This window comes from Hylobates moloch, unplaced genomic scaffold, assembly GCF_009828535.3.
Source record: "Hylobates moloch isolate HMO894 unplaced genomic scaffold, HMol_V3 SCAFFOLD_6, whole genome shotgun sequence".
Taxonomy (NCBI): Eukaryota; Metazoa; Chordata; class Mammalia; order Primates; family Hylobatidae; genus Hylobates; species Hylobates moloch.
This window is the reverse complement of record NW_026652281.1, coordinates 15,340,626-15,360,766: the sequence shown is the minus strand read 5'-3', so window position 1 is coordinate 15,360,766 and position 20,141 is coordinate 15,340,626. Positions and strand designations below refer to the sequence as shown.

At 43.0% G+C, this 20,141-nt stretch overlaps 1 protein-coding gene across 4 annotated transcripts in view; it reads right to left on the bottom strand.

Annotated features, from left to right (window-relative positions):
- The window catches only part of WDR59 (WD repeat domain 59), a 115,817-nt gene that overhangs the window by 43,350 nt on the left and 52,326 nt on the right, over window positions 1–20,141 (bottom strand). For all 4 annotated transcript variants that reach the window (XM_058440494.1, XM_032156430.2, XM_058440495.1 and 1 more), the window contains 6 exons: window positions 13,351–13,428; window positions 11,327–11,483; window positions 6,175–6,254; window positions 4,378–4,510; window positions 4,121–4,245; window positions 463–627 (listed from right to left, as the gene is read on the bottom strand). In XM_058440494.1, the coding sequence (XP_058296477.1) occupies window positions 463–627; window positions 4,121–4,245; window positions 4,378–4,510; window positions 6,175–6,254; window positions 11,327–11,483; window positions 13,351–13,428 (738 nt within the window). The remainder of the gene's footprint in view (window positions 1–462; window positions 628–4,120; window positions 4,246–4,377; window positions 4,511–6,174; window positions 6,255–11,326; window positions 11,484–13,350; window positions 13,429–20,141) is intronic.

The following is a 20,141-nucleotide window of genomic DNA, read 5'->3' as shown; positions in this document are numbered from 1 at the left end:
TTAGCTTCAGAATACATCTTGCTTGTTGTTTCCCCATAAATGAAATTGGACTGCAGGGCTCCTAACCTGGGCTCCTAAATGAAATTGGATTGCAAATCTCCTAACCTGAGATGAATGCATAGCGTTAATGAGATCTGTGGGCAGATTCTATGCAATTCACATATTTACAGGCAATATTTCTCAAATCATATGCAATCATTGTGCAGATTTTTCTGAGGAAGGGTCCATAATTTTCATTAGATTTCAAAGGAAGTCTATGACCCAAAAAAGGTTAAGAACCACTGCTCTGATGTTTTCTGCACAAAGTAAATGGCAAGTGCAGAGGTCACGTTGCTAATACTAGTGTGTGTATGAAACAGATGACTTCTGAATCTCATCTACTGGAGTTTTCATTCTTCTTTACTAATCAATCTAGACAATGATGCAGAACAGCAAGGAGAATTTGGGAACCCAGACCCCCACCTTTAGCAGCTTAGCTTTCATGGTAGACGTGATGGTTGTGGGGTTAATAAACTGGAAGGAAGGGGCGGCGTTGTTTGGGTACTGTGCAGGGAACTTCACCAGCATCTTGACGCGATGGTTGCTGCAGTGCACAGACACTGTGCAGCTCCTGTCTGCCGCATCCATCTGCAAGAGACAAATCCACAATTGCTTTAGAAACAAACCATAAAGCGTCTTTCGATGCAAGTGCATTTAACTGAACGCTCCATGTTCCTATTAATTGAGTGAAGGGAAAGAGTCTACAAAGACAAATGTGTGTGGAAGACAATTCATTTTCAAAAAGATTCTTAAATTTTCATACGAGATTCTTAAATTTTCATATCAATGGAATAAGTTCAAAGTTGCCGAGACCAGCTCGGTCGGGGAGACCCTAACCCAGCGGTGCTAGAGGAATTAAAGACACACACACAGAAATATAGAGGTGTGGAGTGGGAAATCAGGGGTCTCACAGCCTTCAGAGCTGACAGCCTCGGACAGAGATTTACCCATGTATTTATCCACAGCAAGCCACTGATAAGCATTGTTTCTATAGATTAACTAAAAGTATTCCTTATGGGAAACAAAGGAATGGGCCGAAATAAAGGGATGGGCTCTGCCTAGTTATCTGCAGCAGGAGCATGTCTTTAAGGCACATATTGCTCACACTATTGTTTGTGGTTTAAGAATACCTTTAAGCGGTTTTCCGCCCTGGGTGGGCCAGGGGTTCCTTGCCCTCATTCCAGTAAACCCACAACCTTCCAGCGTGAGCGTCATGGCCATAATGAACATGTCACAGTGCTGCAGACATTTCATTTATGGCCAGTTTTGGGGCCAGTTTATGGCCAGATTTTGTGTGTGGGGGGGGTCTGTTCCCAACGTGTCCCCCTTCTTTGATTTGCAAAGTGATAAAAGCAAAGGCAGCTTTGTCAAGGTGAGCTACTTCTTGCAGGAGTCAAGATCCACATCTGCAGACTATACAAAGGCAAACAACACAGAGGGCCAGTTTATGGCCAGATTTTGGGGGGCCTGTTCCCAACACAAAGTACACAAAGCATTCTTTTTTTTTTTTTTGAGACAAGGTCTCACTCTGTCGCCCAGACTGGAGTGCAGTGTGGCACGATCTCAGCTCACTGCAACCTCCACCTTCTGGGTTCAAGTGATTCTCCCACCTCAGCCTCCCAAATACTGGGACTATAGGCAGGTGCCATGATGCCCAGCGAATCTTTGTGGTTTTTTGTTGTTGTTGTTTTGCTTTTTTTGTTTTAGTAGAGATGGGGTTTCGCCATGTTGGCCAGGCTGGTCTCAAACTCCTGACCTCAAGTGAGCCACCCACCTTGGCCTCCTAAAGTGCTGGGATTACAGGTGTGAGCCACCACGAAGTTCAAAGTATTCTGACTTTAACAAAGCTTCCTCCCAAAGCTGTGGGGTAGACTGAAACTTGTTATATTTTCTTTGAGATGGGAAAATAAAGCAGGAAGAAGTTAAATACCAGACTCAACTTAAAAAGTACTCCTGGGAAAGTCCATAGGAGAAGAAAGTAGATTCGGGATTGCCAGGGGCTGAGGGAAGGGGAAATAGGGGGTGACTGCTCATGGGTATGGGGTTTCTTCTGGGAATGATGAAAATGTTCTGGAATCAGACAATGGTAATGGCTGTACAACTTTGTGAATATACCCACAACTGCCAGATTATGTACTTTAAAAAGGGGAATTTTGGCTAGGCATGGTGGCTCATGCCTGTAATCCCAGCACTTTGGGAGGCCAAGGTGGGCAGATCATCTGAGGTCAGGAGTTCGAGGCCAACCTGACCAACATGGCAAAAACCCCATCTCTACTAAAAATACAAAAAAAAATTAGCTGAGCATGGTGGCGTGCACCCATAACAGCTCTTTGGGAGGCTGAGGCAGGAGAATCGCTTGAACCCAGGAGGCAGAGGTTGCAGTGAGTCACGATAGCGCCATTACACTCCAGCCTGGGTGGACAGAGCAAGACTCCACCTCAAAAAAAAAAAAGATGAATTTTATAGTACGTGAATTATATCTCAATAATTTTTTTTAAAGTACTCTCGAAGAAAGGAATCAAAATCTTAAACTAGATCACTAGGTATCCACACTGTCCTCAAATGGGACAAAGGGAGTATAAACTGACTTGATATAGATCACTAATTAAACAAAGAATCCTTTCTATCTTTTCATTTATTGTGTTGCAGACTAGAGACAGCAGCTGCAGTAAAGTGAAAAGAACCACATGTGGGAAATCTGGAGACTTGGATTCACACGTTGTTTCTTCCACCAAATAGCTGCTGACCTTGGACATTTCTTCTCTTGATGTCTCCGTTTCCTCAGCTATAAAGTGAGGCTAAAACCACTTACAGCAGACTTTTTTTTTTTTTTTTTTTTTTGAGACGGAGTCTTGTTCTGTCGCCAGGCTGGAGTGTAGTGGTGCAATCTCGGCTCACTGCAAGCTCTGCCTCCTGGGTTCAAGTCTCCTGTCTCAGCCTCATGAATAGCCAGGACTACAGGCGCACGCCACCATGACCAGCTAATTTTTGTATTTTTAGTATAGACGGGGTTTCACCATGTTGGCCAAGACGGTGTCGATCTCTTGACCTTGTGATCCACCTACCTTGGCCTCCCAAAGTGCTGGAATTACAGGCGTGAGCTACCGCAGCTGGCCAGCAGACTTGTTTTAAAAGTCACGTGAGATAGTTATGTAACAGCACATATTTGGGTAAAGGAAAAACTAATCAAGCTTTAAAACTCCTTTCTGGAGAGATACTCAATTTTCTGAAGCAAAGACTTTCAATACTTGCCCCCCAAAAAGAGTAAATGTTCCACAGGCTAAGTGAACAAAGAAGTTTTGGTTGCCTTCTTACTGTGAATCTAAATCACCAGGAAATGGCCAGCCTGTGAGGGAAGATGGCACAGCCTAGAGTGCCCTGCAGGAGCTGGAGGTTTGGTTTCCAAAGTCAACTCTGCCCCTAACTTTAGCAGCAACCTCTGCCAAATCACTAAGCCTCCATGGCCTAAGTATCTTCCTCTACAGTAAAACGAGATGCTGGAGCATCTAAGGAGGAGCTAAGGCACACGAACATCAGGTTCTCCTTTGGCTCATCTTAGGAGAAAAGAATAGGGTTAGAAAGAAAGTCTGCATCTCTTTATTTTATTTACTTATTTATTTATTTTTCTTTTTTTTGAGACAGAGTCTTGCTCTGTCACCCAGGCTGGAGGGCAGTGCTGCGATCTTGGCTCATTGCAACCTCTGCTTCTCAAGTTCAAGTGATTCCTGTGCCTCAGGCTCTTGAGTAGTTGGAACTACAGGTGCCCGCCACCACATCTGGCTAATTTTTTTTTTTTTTTTTTTTTTTAATAGAGACAGGGTTTCACCACGTTGGCCAGGCTGGTCTCGAACTCCTGGCTTCCTGGTTTCAAGTGATCTGCCCACCTCAGCCTCCCAAAGTGCTGGGATTACAGGCGTTAGCCACCGCGCCTGGACAGAAAACCCAGGAAATAAAAAAGCAAGCAGAGAGAGTTCTGTCAAAGCTGCAAAGCTATTTGCTAACCGAAATCATTGCTGAAATGGTTCCCTCTCCCACAAACTGCCATCAGCAAACATGAGATACAGTTGATTAAACTAAGTACCTCCACATTGACATTCCGGATTTGCACATTGATCAGGGAGAATTCCTGCTGCAAGGTCTGAGGCAGCCCTAGTTGATCTGATTTCTTCTCTTCCAGGAGATTTCTAGGGGGATCTTCTTTTAGGGCTAGGAGGAGAGAGAAGTTCAATGTTGGAAAGCATTTTTGAAAGTGCAACAGAGAACAGGTCTGGGGTATCTGCCACAACTCTGCAATGCGTAGAGTGGCACTTTACCTGAGACATCAGTTTGACAAATTACCTTCTTCCTCCCCATGGCTTGCATTGTGCTGGTGATCTGTATCTTCAGTGTGCAGGGTCTTCTCAGGTTCCGGCAGAAGGGAAATACTCTCAATGAACTCATCGACACCATCTAATATGTCATTTGCACAAAGCTGCAACAGAGGATAGAAGATGTAGTTCTAGAGAAGTCAGGGGAAATGATCGTCATGTCTGATTAAAGAATTCTGACTTAAAAGGGGGAATGGCAAAGGATGGGGATGTGTCAGCCAAGAGCTGACATAATCAAAATAGATTTTACCCACTGCCAACTCTCCCTGGTTAAACACCCGGGATAATAGAGTCTATTATTCAACACTGGAAATTTCTTCATCATGTTCAGAGTTTATGCAAGCCTCAGAAAAAAAAAATAATTTAAACTCCAAGCCTTGATGGAGTTATTCAGCTAATCCAGGAGCAAAAATATTATAACCGGCCAGGCGTAGTGGCTCACGCCTGTAATCCCAGCACTTTGGGAGGCCGAGGCAGGCGGATCACCTGAGGTTAGAAGTTTGAGACCAGCCTGGCCAAGAAGGTGAAATACTGTCTCTACTAAAAATATAAAAATTAGCCAGGCATGGTGGAAGGCACCTGTAATCCCAGCCTCCTACTAGGGAGGCTGAGGCAGGAGAATCACTTGAACCCAGGAGGCGGAGGTTGCAGTGAGCAAAGATCATGTGGCTGCACTCTAGCCTGGGCAACAGAGAGAGACTCTGTCTCAGAAAAAAAAAAAAAAAAAAAACCATAACCTCAAGGCATTTGGTGCAAATTGTACCTTTTGGAAAAAACAGATTGAAAATGCAACAAGGTAATGAGATTTGATCAAATTACTCAAGAGTGTCTTCATACTAAGCAGTGTTGAAATTTTTATCCAGTATTTTCCATTCATTCTGTGCAAAGCAATGTACGAAGCGCTGTGGGAGATCCAATACAAGTGACACACTTTCCCACTGTCAAGAAATTTAGCCATCAAATGAGGAGAGGACAGAACCCTGTGATAAGGCAGAGCAGAGCAAGGGCCACCAAAGCAGCTCATGCCAGGTACTACTGTGGTCCATTTAAGAAACAGGTATCATTTATCGGGAAAAAATTACAAACAGCTTCATAAAAGCAGTGTTGCTGATGCATGTAGAGGCCTCTAAGCATCTGCAGAGTACAAGGGTAGACTTCTCAGACCATTTAGAAGAGAAAGAAATGAACCCACAGGGCACATATTCAGGGAGCTACCCATACTATCTTATGCTAGAATAAGGTGGGGAAAGACATTTAGAAGCTCTCTGGCCTTAAAGTACTGAATACTGAAGTTGGTTCTTAAAGACCTCAAAGCCGTGGTGTGGTACACACCAGCCACTCAGCCAACCAGTAAGTATGTACTAAATGTCTATCCTGCCGGGGAAGGTGGCTCACACCAGTGATCCCAGCACGTTGGGAGGCTGAGGCAGGTGGATCACTTAAGGTCAGGAGTTCGAGACTAGCCTGGCCAACTTGGTGAAACCCCGTCTCTACTAAAAATACAAAAATTAGCCGAGTGTGTTGGTGAGCGCCTATAATCCCAGCTACTCAGGGGGCTGAGGCAGGAGAATCGCTTGAACCCGGGAGGCAAAGGTTGCAGTGAGCTGAGATCGTGCCACTGCACTCCAGCCTGGGCAATTGAGTGAGACTCACTCTCAAAAAAAAAAAAAAATTGTTTATCCTGTAACCTCTAATTTCCACAAATCCTGAATCTTACACTTTTTGGTGGATCCAGGTACATTTCTCCACAATAGCACTGCATACATACCCTCTGCATCTGGGAATCCACCCGCCACATTCTCAAGGTCTGATCCCGGGACCACGTCACCAGTTGATAGTCCTTGGACCCTAGAAATCACCAAATAAAAATCCTGGGAATTCTTCTGGATTCAACATCTATTTTGCTATAGGTTGAAATGGAGTGAGATTCATCCATCCATAGATTCAACACCTACTGAACATCTCTGATATGCCAGCCACTATTCTAGGCACCAGCACTACAGCATGAATAAAATAATTTCTATCTTTATAGATCTAGCACTCCAGTGGTAGAAAGAGACAAATAAATATCTGATAAAACATCTGGTATAAAAAATAACACAGGATAAGAGGACAGAGACTGATGGTGGAACTATTTTTAGATAGAACTCCCCAAGGAAATCACATTTGAGCAGAAACTTAAATGATGTGAAACACTAACTGGCAAATTAGCAGGTAAAGAGCGATGCTGGGATTTAATGTCACACTAAACTTTCACCTCTGCAAATGTTCGTCCTTTTACATGCTCTCGAGCAGCTGGAGATGAACACATTTTTGCACAATGGGTTGTTTCAAATGCATCACGGCATCTTACCATTTAAAAGAATTTTTTGGTAAAGTGATGCATCTCTTTGTAAAATGAATAATCAATCCTTAATGTACTTAATTGACTGAATCATATTTTCATCTTAAGTCTGGTCAAAGGGAAATTATCCTGAAAAGGTTCAGGGTGCTTTATGAAATAACTTCATGAAAGATCAGGACATCTGCAGATAATTATGCAGTATCTGGAATCTCCTTCATGGCCACCTTCAGAAAGCAAATAATTTAGAAATAATTTCATCCAATTTCTTAATTTTATGGATGGGGAAACTGAGGCAAGAGAATATGATCTTTCCAAGGTCACAGGGTGAGTGGACAGGAAAACAAGGAACAGTTCTTATTGGTTCCTTCTCTGTGTCACCACCTTCAACCAAAAATTCACTCCTCAATATTTCACACGTCACTAGGCACGGCCAGCCTGAGAGCAACTATTCTGAACCACGGCTTGTTACAAGTGCCACCATCTTGCCTCATGTCCACATCAACAATCTTCTGACCCGACATATGGCTTCTTGTCATGCCCCTGACTTTGACGGAAAGGTATGCCTAATTCCTTTCTAAACGTTATAAATTAACTCAACCCCTCGACCTGTGCCTCCCCCGCTGGTCCCAAGGGGCCCTTTGCTTCCCCGACTCCCTCGTACCTTCTCCCTGCCTTCCAACAGAGAGGGCAGCAGCCTCTCCCAAATGGCTAATTCTACGCCTTGCCTTTGAGAGTAACTTCATTCACTAAAACCGGTTCCTGCTGCCCCTGTTTATGCCACCCTATGATCTGGCTTCTCTCCTCAATTTGGTTTTGGAACGCCTCTCTTTTTTTAAAATTTTTTGTATTTTGAGATAGGGTCTCACTTTGTCACTCAAGCTGGAGTGCATTGATGCAATCTGAGCTCACTATAACAACCTCCGCCTCCTGGTTCAGGCAATTCTCCTGCCTCAGCCTCCCGAGTGGCTGAGATTACAGGCCCGTGCCACCACACCTGGCTAATTTTTTTTTTAATATATTTTGGTAGAGATGGGGTTTCACCATGTTGGCCAGGCTGGTCTCAAACTCCTGGCCTCAAGTGATCAACCTGCCTTGGCCTCCCAAAGTGCTGGGATTACAGGCGTGAGCCACCGCACCTGGCCTGGAACTCGTTTCTTAATGATTATATGGCTTCCTATTTGGTCAGTTAAATGCTTTTCTCTTACTCTACATTTTGATCTGTCAGCAACATCTGAAAGCAAGGACTACCGCTTCCCTCAGGAGGCATCCTTGTTCCCTGGCCACAATATCCTGACTCACTTCCTACCTCTTTGAGAAATCCTTCCCCACAGTGAAAATGAAAGCATGAAGTGGTCCAGTAAAAATTGATGACTACCAGCCTGGGCAACATGGTGAAACTCATCTCTACAAAAATACAAAAAATTAGCTGGCGTGGTGGCACACTCCTGTAGTGCCAGCTACTCAGGTGGCTGAGGTGGAAGCACTGCTTGAGCCCAGGAGGTCGAGGCTGCAGTGAGCCATGTTCGTGCCAGCACTCTAGCCTGGGTGACAGAGTGAGATAGGGTGACAGACCCTATCTCAAAAAAAATAAATTGATTTCGAAGATATGGCAGTAAAAGTAAACTGGAACAACCTTCGGTTGAGAAAGAAGCAAAATGCAGATGGTTCCCAATTTACAATGGTTCAACTTACAATTTTTTGACTTTATGATGGCATGAAACTGTCACAATTTTAACATAATGCACAGTATTCAATAAAGTATATGAGATATTCAACACTTTTTTTTATAAAATAGACTTTGTATTAGAGGATTTAGCCCAAACGTAGGCCGATGGAAGTGTTCTGAGCATGTTTAAGGTAGGCTACTTAAGCTATGTGGGTTAGGTGGGTAAAATATATATATATACATATATATATATATATATCATATATATATATACATATATATATACATATATATAGTATATATACATATATATTCTATATATATATATATTATATTGACAGTCTCGCTCTGTCTCCAGGCTGGAGTGCAGTGGCACAATCTCAGCTCACTGAAACCTCTGTCTTCTGGGTTCAAGAGATTCTCCTGCCTCAGCCTCCGAAGTAGCTGGGACTACAGGCATGCACTACCACACCTGGCTCATTTTTGTATTTTCAGTAGAGATGGGGTTTTGCCATGTTGGCCAAGCTGGTCTTGAACTCCTGGCCTCAAGTGATCCACCCACCTCAGCCTCCCAAAGTACTGAGATTATAGGTGTAAGCCACTGTGCCTGGCCTAAAATACATTTTCTACTTACGATATTTTCAACTTACAATGGGTTTATGGGGACATAACCCCATCATAAGGAACATCTGCATAAAAACACATGCATAATAATAAAATTTGTAAAAGGTTCAGAAACAGGCAAACCTAAACTACTTTTAGGGATTCATAAATAAGCAGTGAAACCACAAAGGAAAAATCCAGCAATGGCTATCATTAGCATCAAGGGAGTAGTGCTCTCAGGGAAGGGAGGGGATTGTGATCAGGTAGCTTCGGGGCTCCTGGCATCGTTTCCTTTCTTGACCAGCATGGCAATTACACAGATTTTCACTTTGTAATTATTTGTTACACTATACATGTTCCATATAATTTTCAAATACATGATATATTTCACAGTAAAAAAAAATTTTTTTTTTAAATTTAAACTTTCATTTTAGCTTCAGGGGTTCATGTGCAGGTTTGTTACAAAGGCAAACCCGTGTCATGGGGGTTTGTTGTACAGATTATTTCATCACCCAGGTACTAAGCCTAGTACCCAATAGTTTTTTTTTTCTGATCCTCTCCCCCTCCCACCCTCCGTCCTCGAGTAGGCCCCAGTGTTTATTATTCCCCTCTTTCACAGTTAAAACAAAAAAAAAAAGTTAAATAGTAACTCGTACTCAAAATTTTGCTACTGGCCAGGCAGTTCCAATTTACACAACTCACCCACCAGCTTAAAGACAACATGGGTAACTAAAAATGGGTTCCTAAAAACTTTATTTCCATCCAAAACTACCAGTCAACCCCTCCCCGCTGGACTGAGGAAATCACATCATCTGTTTTCTTTTCTTTTTTTTTTTTTTTTTTGAGACAGAGTCTTGCTCTGTTTCCCAGGCTGGAGTGCAATGGCGCGATCTCAGCTCAATGCAACCTCCACCTGCCGGTTCAAGCCATTCTCCTGCCTCAGCCTCCCAGGTAGCTGGGACTACAGGCATGCGCCACCACACCTGGCTAATTTTTTTTTGTATTTTTAGTAGAGATGGGGTTTCCCCATGCTGGCCAGGTTGGTCTCAAACTCTTGACCTCAAGTTATCCGCCCACCTCGGCCTCCCAAAGTGCTGGGATTATAGACGTGAGCCACCACACCTGACCACATCATCTATTTTCTATGGCAAAATGCAAGAGATTAAGTTCAAAGCCAAAACCCAGGCATGCAATTGGTGGGATAAACACCAGGCAGCCTCATGTTTCTAGAAGCAAGAGAGATTTTGGAAATATGGATAGGAAAGTTAACAGGATGATCAAAAGAGTCTCTTTAATAAATATCCTGGAAGAAGTTTATGAGAGTCACAAACAAGCTGGGACAGAAGATGACTGCTCTAATCCCAGGTCCACTAGAGACCTTTCCTGGGACCCTGGACAAGTCACATCACTCCACCTGCCTGGCTTCCCATGTGCAATATGAAAACTCCAACAAATAAACTTGTATTCTGTCAAACACTTAGAGATCACGGCAAAACAATCTCAAGAAAAGACAGGCTGTATCTAAACCTGCATGGTAAGCTGATGGGGAAACTGAGGCTGTGGCTTCCTGACTCCCATTACACTAGGGCCCTGCATGAGTGAGGGCTGGATGATGAAGTTGCAATAACAAACCACCCCAACACCTCAGTGGCTCACATTTCCTGCTTGCCCTGCATCTCCGCCTCATCCTCGTGCCAGGATGTGCTGGAAGCAGCTCCATCTTGAGCTTTGCCAACTGATGTGGCAGAGGCAAAGAGGGCGTTTAACTGCACATCAGCCCCTAACCTTTCAACCCAGGAGGGACCACATCACTTCTGCTCATGTGTCATGATCAAAGCAAGTCTATCAGCCAAATCCATCTTCAAAGGGCTGCGAGGTAAAACGGCACTACATGCTTGTGAAGATAACTGAGGGTATGTAGTAGGCAGTACTAACGACCACCTTGGGTCTCCCTCATCAACAGAGTGGCAAGGGGCAAATGCCCTGGACTTCTGAGCCCAGAGTCTTTCAGTCCCAGAACAATCCAACAGCAAATAACTATCTTCCATCTCTTACTGGAGCAGATCTCTTCCAAGCAAGAGAGACTACGCTGAAAACTGTAGAAGAGGACAGAATTTGGAAGAGGAACAGCAGCCGCATATAGTCCCTTTACTCACCTATGACGAAAGGTGGCAACAGCCCTGGCTCTCTGGTTCCTAAAGCCCAGCTCTCTCTCTGTCTTCTTTACTAGACTCCATGGCAACACTGACTGGCACTGCTGTCACCAGAGCTCAGAAGGAAAGTGGGCAGCAGGCCTCTCCCACTCACCTTCCTTCTGCTTCCTCCACTGGAACTCCAGCACCACATCATCATGCCCCACGAAGGTGTGGACTGGGGTGTTCAAGTCAAAGACATTCCACAGGAGAAGGCTGTTTTCCCTCCGCAGCTGGGGAACCATCACGGTCACCAATCCATTGCTGAAAGGCTAAGACAGGGAAGGGAAAAGCAGGTGATTAGATTATTTCAGAGAGAATCAGCTGAGTCTTGAGTTTCCAAACCTGGCATTCTTCCCAAGTAAAATAAATTAGATAATGGAAGGCCCCAACTCATCTGGAGAAATTTTTCCCAAACACCATAAGCTGCACATCCGGTCTACTTTTCTCTTTGCTTATGGAAGGGACCACAGCAAGTAAAAACTCAGGCTGAAACAAGCGCTTCAAGAACTTTGAAAATTCTAAAATAAGCAAATGGTACTCATTGCTATGCACTGAAACACACTGTTTCACATCCTAGCTCCTCTCCACGAGTTACCGCTCAAGAGTTACTGAGTGCTTTCCCAGAATGAGCATGCAGGGCTGACAGGGAAAATCCCTGGAGCAGCAAACCTAACTCTTGCCACGTGGAAATGCACCAGAAACACCCCATCCACATGAAGCATCACCCGCCGGCCTCCCCAGTACTGCAACTGCTCAAAGGAAAACTTGCTCACTTCAGGACTGACGTGTTTTACTTGGCAAAACCCAATCTACTAGGTAGCTAAGGGCTCCATTCAGTTGATAATTAGACTCTGTTATTTAAGGAATAAACCACAGTCACCGAAGAGCACATTTATCTTCACCATCCCTCCTGGTAGCACTCTTGGACTTTTCTGTTTATTTTTTAAAGCGAACATATTAATCCAGAAAAGTATTTCAATTCAGAAGAAGAGTGTCTGATTTCTTGGCAAGTGATCCCAGGTACAAAACCAACTTAATACCCAAATTACCTTTTTTGCTCCACAATGCTCCATGGTGACAGCCCAATGTATAAAGGTAGCTTTATCCATCCCTGTGCTAGCTTTCAGATTGACATTAGAGGAAATACATTATCTCTCATCTGTGTGGCAACGGAAAATTACTGGAAGGTTGATAATAGCCTACCCACTCTATTTGTAGCATTTAATGGTTTAAAAAGCACATTCATATAAGTTATTTCAAAAGAAAGTCAGATTGTGAACTACAGAATTGTATACTTTAAAATGGTGGATTTTATCACAATTAAAAAAAAGGAGGGCGTAGCAAAAATTACCATTCATATTCTACAGTAAAGGAAATTTCTGCTCAAAAACATCAGATGTCTTGCCCAAGGCCACACCAGTATTAAATGACAGAGCATGGCCCCCAGCCCAGGTCTTCTGAATTTAAAGCCAGAGTTCCTTCCACCATAATTCACAGATCTCAAGCCTCCTGACCCTCTCCTCCATCTACCCTGCTGCCGGTCCTATCATTAGTGAGTATCTTTACATGGCCTAACTTCTCTGTGGAACTTTGATCAGCAATTCTGACGTAGATACTTACCCAACACTCCAAGAATAAATTTTATTTATTTTATTTATTTATTTATTTTGGAGATGGAGTCTCGCTCTGTCACCCAGGCCGGAGTGCAGTGGCGCAATCTCTGCTTACTGCAAGCTCTGCCTCCCGGGTTCAAGCGATTCTCCTGCCTCAGCCTCCCGAGTAGCTGGGACTATAGGCATGTGCCACCACACCTGGATGATTTTTGTATTTTTAGTAGAGAAGGGGTTTCATCATGTTGGCCAGGATGGTCTCGAACTCCTGATCTTAGGCGATCCACCCGCCTCAGCCTCCCAAGGTGCTGGGATTACAGGTGTGAGCCACTGTGCCCGGCCAAGAATAAAATTTCAAATAGTTAACAGCATTTATGCCATCATTATCACATTTGTCACACCACTAAACCAACAGAGAAAGAGAAAATCACCTCACAAAGAAAATAAGAGAAAATGTCCCCAGGCTCCTTGTTTTTGGAACACCCAAAAAGAAGTTTCCTATCAAGAGGCAGGGTGGCTCACTCACTGTGTATCTGGCCTTCCAGACAGGCACCTGGCAAGGAAGAATACTGAGGTATTTCCGAGGCTGGCGGTAATCCCAGAACTAGAAGAGAGCAAGCAAGATCATTTGTGAAATAAATGCCATTAAAAAATTCTGCTGAAATAAGCATAGCCTTTGAACTCACTGCTTCTGGTCCTCTAAAGATACACTTCAACAGCCTATTTTTAGTTCAGCTCCTATAACCATGCTACTGTGACAGAGACACAAAGAAACCTCCTTTCTATTTCTAAAGCATTACAGGAGATTTCTGGACTTTATGAGGACCACTAATCACGGCAGGTCACTGTCAACAGGCTTGATTATGAAATGACCTTTCGAGCTGAAAATTAAAAGTGACGTGTTTGATCTTGTATCACGTTTACATCTTGCAGGTAATTTAAGAACAATAGCTGAAGTGTCCTGACTACTCATTACATTTCAGACATATATTTAGAACTTTTTTTTCCCCATTTAATCTTTGTAACAACCATATATGTTATTAATCTCTTTTTCAAATGTAGAGGCTATATAAAGAAACGACAAAATGTGCAAGGCCACAAAGAAAAAAGGCAGCTGTGTAAAAACGTAGGAGTCAATCCATTCAAGTCCACACCCGCTGTCAACCTCCAACATCTGAGGTGGCGTTCTTGAAATTGTAGAACACACAAAGTGAGCCACACAACTACCTTAGGGACACCTATGCTTCTAATGTGAGAGGCACATACGCTTAGAACTCCAGCATTTGTCACAAAGGCAGGAAAGCCAAGAGTGAAACTCGGAACTGTTTAAGTTTAGGAAATTTTTTCAAAAATAGATGACAGCAATCACTCTGGAAACCGCTATGGCAATTTCTTTTTTTAATAGAGATGGGATCTTGCCATGTTGCCCGGGCTGGTCTCGAACTCCTGAGCTCAGGCAATCCTCCCACCTCGGCCTCCCAAAGTGCTGGGATTACAGGTATGAGCTACCACTCCTGGCTACTTTGGCAATTTCCCATCAAGTTAAAAGTACACATCCCATATGACCCAGCAATACCACTCCTACATAACTGCCCTAGAAAATTGAAAATGTCGGCCGGGCGCGGTGGCTCAAGCCTGTAATCCCAGCACTTTGGGAGGCCGAGGCGGGTGGATCACGAGGTCAGGAGATCGAGACCATCCTGGCTAACACGGTGAAACCCCGTCTCTACTAAAAATACAAAAAATTAGCCGGACGTGTTGGCGGGCGCCTGTAGTCCCAGCTACTCGGGAGGCTGAGGCAGGAGAATGGCGTGAACCCGGGAGGCGGAGCTTGCAGTGAGCTGAGATCGCGCCACTGCACTCCAGCCTGGGAGACAGAGCAAGACTCCGTCTCAAAAAAAAAAAAAAAAAAAAGAAAATTGAAAATGTCTGTTCACACAAAAACCCATACATGAATGTTTATAGTGGCTCTATTCACAATCACCAAAAACCAAAAACCAAAAATGGTCCAAATGTCCTTAAATGGGTCAACAGAAAATTAATGGTGGCATATCCATAAGTGGAATACTACTCAGTACTAAAAAGTCTATGCATTATTAATTTTTAAAACAACTTAGATGACTCTTAAAGGCATTACACTGAATGAAAAAAAGATAACCTCAAAAGGTTATATACTAGTCCAGGTGCGGTGGCTCATGCCTGTAATCCCAGCACTTTGGGAGGCCGAGGCAGGCAGACCACTTGAGGTCAGGAGTTCGTGACCAGCCTGGCCAATGTGGCGAAACCCCATCTCTACCAAAAATACAAAAATTAGCTGGGCATGGTGGCACACACTTGTAGTCCCAGCTACTCGGGAGGCTGAGGCACAAGAATTGCTTGAACCTGGGAGGCAGAGGTTGTAGTGAGCCAAGATGGCACCACTGCACTCCAGCCTGGGCAACAGAACAAGACTCCATCTCAAAAAAAAAAAAAAAAAAAAAAAAAAGGCAGTCTCAAAAAGACCAAATTATAGTGATGGGGAACAGACAAGTGGTTGCCAGAGGTTAGGGGTAGGAAAGGGTATGAGTGCAAAGGAAAAACACGAGGTAGCTCTTCAGTGTCATGGAACTGCTCGATACCCTGTGTGGGCAGTTATATGCAACTCTGCATATATTATATTTCATAGGTTTTCAAGGCTGGTACAGTGGCTCATGCCTATAATCTCAGTGCTTTGGGAGGCTAAGGTAGGAGGATCACTTGAGGCCAGGAGTTCAAGACCAGCCTGGGCAACAAAGCAAGACCCCCGTCTCCTCACCTAGCTGATTGGGAGGCTGAAGTGGGAGGAATGATTGAGCCAAGGAGTTCAAGGTTACAGTGAGCTATGATCATACCACTGCACTTCAGCGTGGGCAACACAGCACAACCCCGTCTCAAAAAAATATTTTTAATAAAAAAATAAAAAGCATATCAGACTATATGGAAAACAGTGAAAAAGTCTAACAAACGTATTTTTTTTTTTTTTTTTTTGAGAGGGATTTGCTCTTATTGCCCAGGCTGGAGCGCAATGACGCGATCTCGGCTCACTGCAACCTCTGCCTCCCAGGTTCAAGCTATTCTCCTGCCTCAGCCTCCCAAGTAGCTGGGATTACAGGCGCACACCACCACGCTTGGCTAATTTTTTGTATTTTTAGTAGAGATGGGGTTTCACCATGGCCAGGCTGGCCTTGAACTCCTGATCTCAGGTGATCTGCCCGCCTCGGCCTCCCAGAGTGCTGGGATTACAGGCGTGAGCCACCAAGCCCAGCTATTGTATAATTATTGTTCCAGAGGAAAGGAAAGAGAAGGAATGGAACAGAAGTAATATTTGAAGACAGAATAATGGTTGAAAATTTCCCCAAAGTGAGGATGGCCAACAAGCTACAGATGTAAGAAGTACTTTCCTCCTTCTTACAAAAGAAACCAATTTTGATAATGGCCTTTAATAATCATAACCTTTTCTGTAGAAGGGGTGACCCACACATGTACTCTCACGCTGGCCTTCTCTGTTTCAAGACTTTTAGAGACTTAATAAAGTATAGGGATATATATTCTCTTCCTAAACTTTAAAATATTCAAAATGTTTTAAAACTGGTTTTACATTGTTTTAGAGCAAAAGAAGAGACTTTCCAAAGGTTTTGCTTGGTTTGGTTAATACTTTTGTGAATAAGCCTGAAAGGAAATGGAAATGACTTGTCTGGAGTTTCACAACCCTCTGAAAAATCTAGAGTTCAAAGTGGGTGACTTTTTCTCCTCTCAAAAGAAAATTAGGATATCCCAAAGAAATAGATAAATGAGCCAAGCTGGAACGCAAGGGAGCCTTCTATGTGCCAACAATGAGGTGTTAATAAACTTTAGAAGCTATTCCTCTACTTAATGCACAATATGAATGAACAAGTATTACAGAGCACAGCAGATATGAACGGGCAAACACCCAGCTGTAAACTCCTGCTTAGTTCCCCAGCCTGCCTGAGGGCTGGATGAGGTTCTTCCACTGAGTGCATGGGAAGAGGTGAACGCAATCATTTCTGAGCAGAAGTGTTAGTGTAATTTTGCCTATTTCCAAAAAAAAATTAGTGATTTAGATTGAAAAGTTTAGATGGCATAACTGTTAAATTTAATAGCATCTCTGTTTTGATTCACTATGAAGACTAATAATCAAGTAGCTAAACATAAAATGAGAAAACTCAAGAATTTCTAGGAAGAAGCCAGGCATGGTGGCTCACACCTATAATCCCAGCACTTGGGAAGCTGAGGTAGGCAGATCACCTGAGGTCAGGAGTTAAAGACCACTCTGGCCAACATGGCAAAACCCCATCTCTACTAAAAATACACAAATTAGCCGGGCAAGGTGGCACACGCCTGGAGTCCCAGCTACTTGCGAGGCTGAGGCAGGAGAATCGCTTGAACCTGGGAGGTGGAGGTTGCAGTGAGCTGAGACTGTGCCACTGCACTCCAGCCTGGGCAACAGAGCGAGACTCTATCTCAAAAGAAAAAAAAAAAAAGAATTTCTAGGAAGAAAATAAAAAAATAAAACTTCTAATAAACTTCTGATGTTTTAGATTTGCTGCTCTTTTAAAAAACAAAAAACAAAAATCTCAGCTTTCTCATTTTCAGTCCAAGGGACACACTTGGTGGCAGCAAGAGAAACTTTACTCCATGGCTGTTTTTTTTAAAAGATCGTTTCCATGTCACATGAGATGTGTATTTAAAGAACCACATGCTGGACTTGAAGAGGAAAGTATCAAGGATTCCTTTTTTTCCCCTTTTCTTTATTCTTTCTTTCTTTTTTTTTTTTTTTTTTTTTGAGACGGAGCCTTGCTCTGTTGCCAGACTGGAGTGCAGTGGCACGATCTCAGGTCACTGCAACCTCCACCTCCCGGGTTCAAGCGATTCTCCTGCCTCAGCCTCCCAAATAGCTGGGACTACAGGCATGCACCACCACACCAAGCTAATTTTGTATTTTTTGTAGAGATGGAGTTATACCATGTTCACCAGGCTGGTCACGAACTCCTGACCCTCGGGTGACTCACCCGCCTCGGCCTCCCAAAGTGTTGGGATTACAGGCGTGAGCCACCACACAAGCCATTTCTTACCTTTAGACCCTTAAATAACAACTCTTTTTTGCCAAATTCAGGTCCTATGTTCAAAATAATAAAATGGTCCAGATGTCTTTTCAGCTTAAACTACTTTCGGGTTTCCCACATGGCCACAAGATAAACTATAATTCGCCCCTCAACTTATAAAAGGAATGATACTCAAAATAATTAGGTATGCTTGTCATTCTGCAGATTTTTAATGAGCTCCACACTGTGCATGCCTCCCTATTATCAAATCCACAGTATGTGGAAAGCTAGCAAAGAAAAGTTCAGCCTCCCCAGATTAATTATATACAAGTAAAATGTTAATATGAATACATTTCAGCAACTGTTTACTTTTCAATTTGGATAGGAACATATTCACGTTCATGCACAAAGACTGGCATATAACTGTTAACAAGATTAATCCTTTTTCTTAAGAAAAAAAGAAAGATTTTGTTTCTAGATTTAAATATGTTCACCAACTGGTGACAATTATACAATTTATGGGATTAATTAGAGGACCCTGGAGATTTGATAATGTCCTCACTGTTCATAACACGCTTTTGCTCTCAAGGCAATCACTGATGCAGTCTTATAAAACGATTACATGTCATTTGCAAACAGAAGACTTCATTCTATTTCAATCTGATACAGGTAGTTATTATAAATTAACCGGAGCCATTCCATCCCCCCATTCACAGATAATTTCTCCTTTTCACTTACCCTTGCCAAAGGGTTCCTGCTACAAGCTACAGATCAGAAAAAAGTCCTCTGAAGAAATATCAGGGGCCAGGTGTGGCTCACGCCTGTAATCCCAACACTTTGGGAGGCTGAAGCGGGAAGACTGCTTGAGCCCAGGAGTTCAAAACCCAGCCTGGGCAACAGAGTGAAACAAAATATATATTTTTTCTTTATATATAGATATATACATATCTATATAGAGAAAGAGAGATACAAAGAAATATCAGAAGAGCCTTGGTCAAAAAAGAACCAGGCTTCCTTGAGGGTTGATATCTTAGGAAACAGACGCAAAGCTACATGTTTCTCATCAGAATGTACCAAGGGTGATCGGGCACGGTGGCTCATGCCTATAATCCCAGCACTTTTGGAGGCCGAGACAGGGAGATTGCTTGAGGTCAGGAGTTTGAAACCAGCCTGGCAAACATGGTGAAACTACATCTCTACTAAAAATACAAAAATTAGCCTGGCATGTTGGTGCACCTTTGTAATCCCAGCTACTGAGGGAGGCTGAGACATGAGAATTGCTTGAACCTGGGAGGCAGAGGTTGCAGTGAGCCAAGATCACACCACTGCAATCCAGCCTGGGCAACAGAGCAAGACTGTGTCTCAAAAAAAAAAAGAATGTACCAAGGGACTATGTCTGGATTTCCAGGACCCTCTTTGTCTAGAAGGCAGCAATTTTGTGAAATGGGCTGCTGTTAACCCAAGATCAGGAAAAAAAAAGATAATGTAAAATGATATGAACTCATTTAATTGTAGTTAATGTTCTATTTCTAAGGGCCACATAAGAAAAATTCTTTTCTTTCTTCTTGATCTATCCCTGACCTTCAACTCAATTGTTTTGTAGTTAAATAATTTACAAACTGAAGTGAAATACACATTTAGTGATACCTTGCTCCAGCTGACCCCTTAGAATTTAGAAAATAAAAATATAATAAAAATAATCAATATAAATTATGAGCTAATAAATTGTCATATAAACTTAAGAATGATTATGTAGAAAAATTACACATATTGGTCCTTATCTACTAAAAAAATGGTTGAATGTTATGCAAAGTCCCTTTTCTAAGTTTCTTCACTTTTTATGATCATGCTATTTACATACATTCAATAAAAATTGTCTTGCTAGCATTGTGGGAGACCGAGGCGGGTAGAGCATGAGGTCAAGAGATTGAGACCATTCTGGCCAACATGGTGAAACCCCGTCTCTACTAAAAACACAAAAGTTAGCTGGACATGGTGGCAAGCACCTATAATCCCAGCTACTCAGGAGGCTGAGGCAGGAGAATCGCTTGAACCTGGGAGACGAAGGTTGCAGTGAGCCGAGATCGCGCCACTGCACTGCAACCTGGGTGACAGAACAAGACTCCATCTCAAAAAAAAAAAAAAAAAAAAAAAAATTGTCTTGCTTTTAGGATATAGTGGAATAAATCAAATACCATGCCAAAAATCTCATTTCATTAATAAGCTAAGCCTGCTT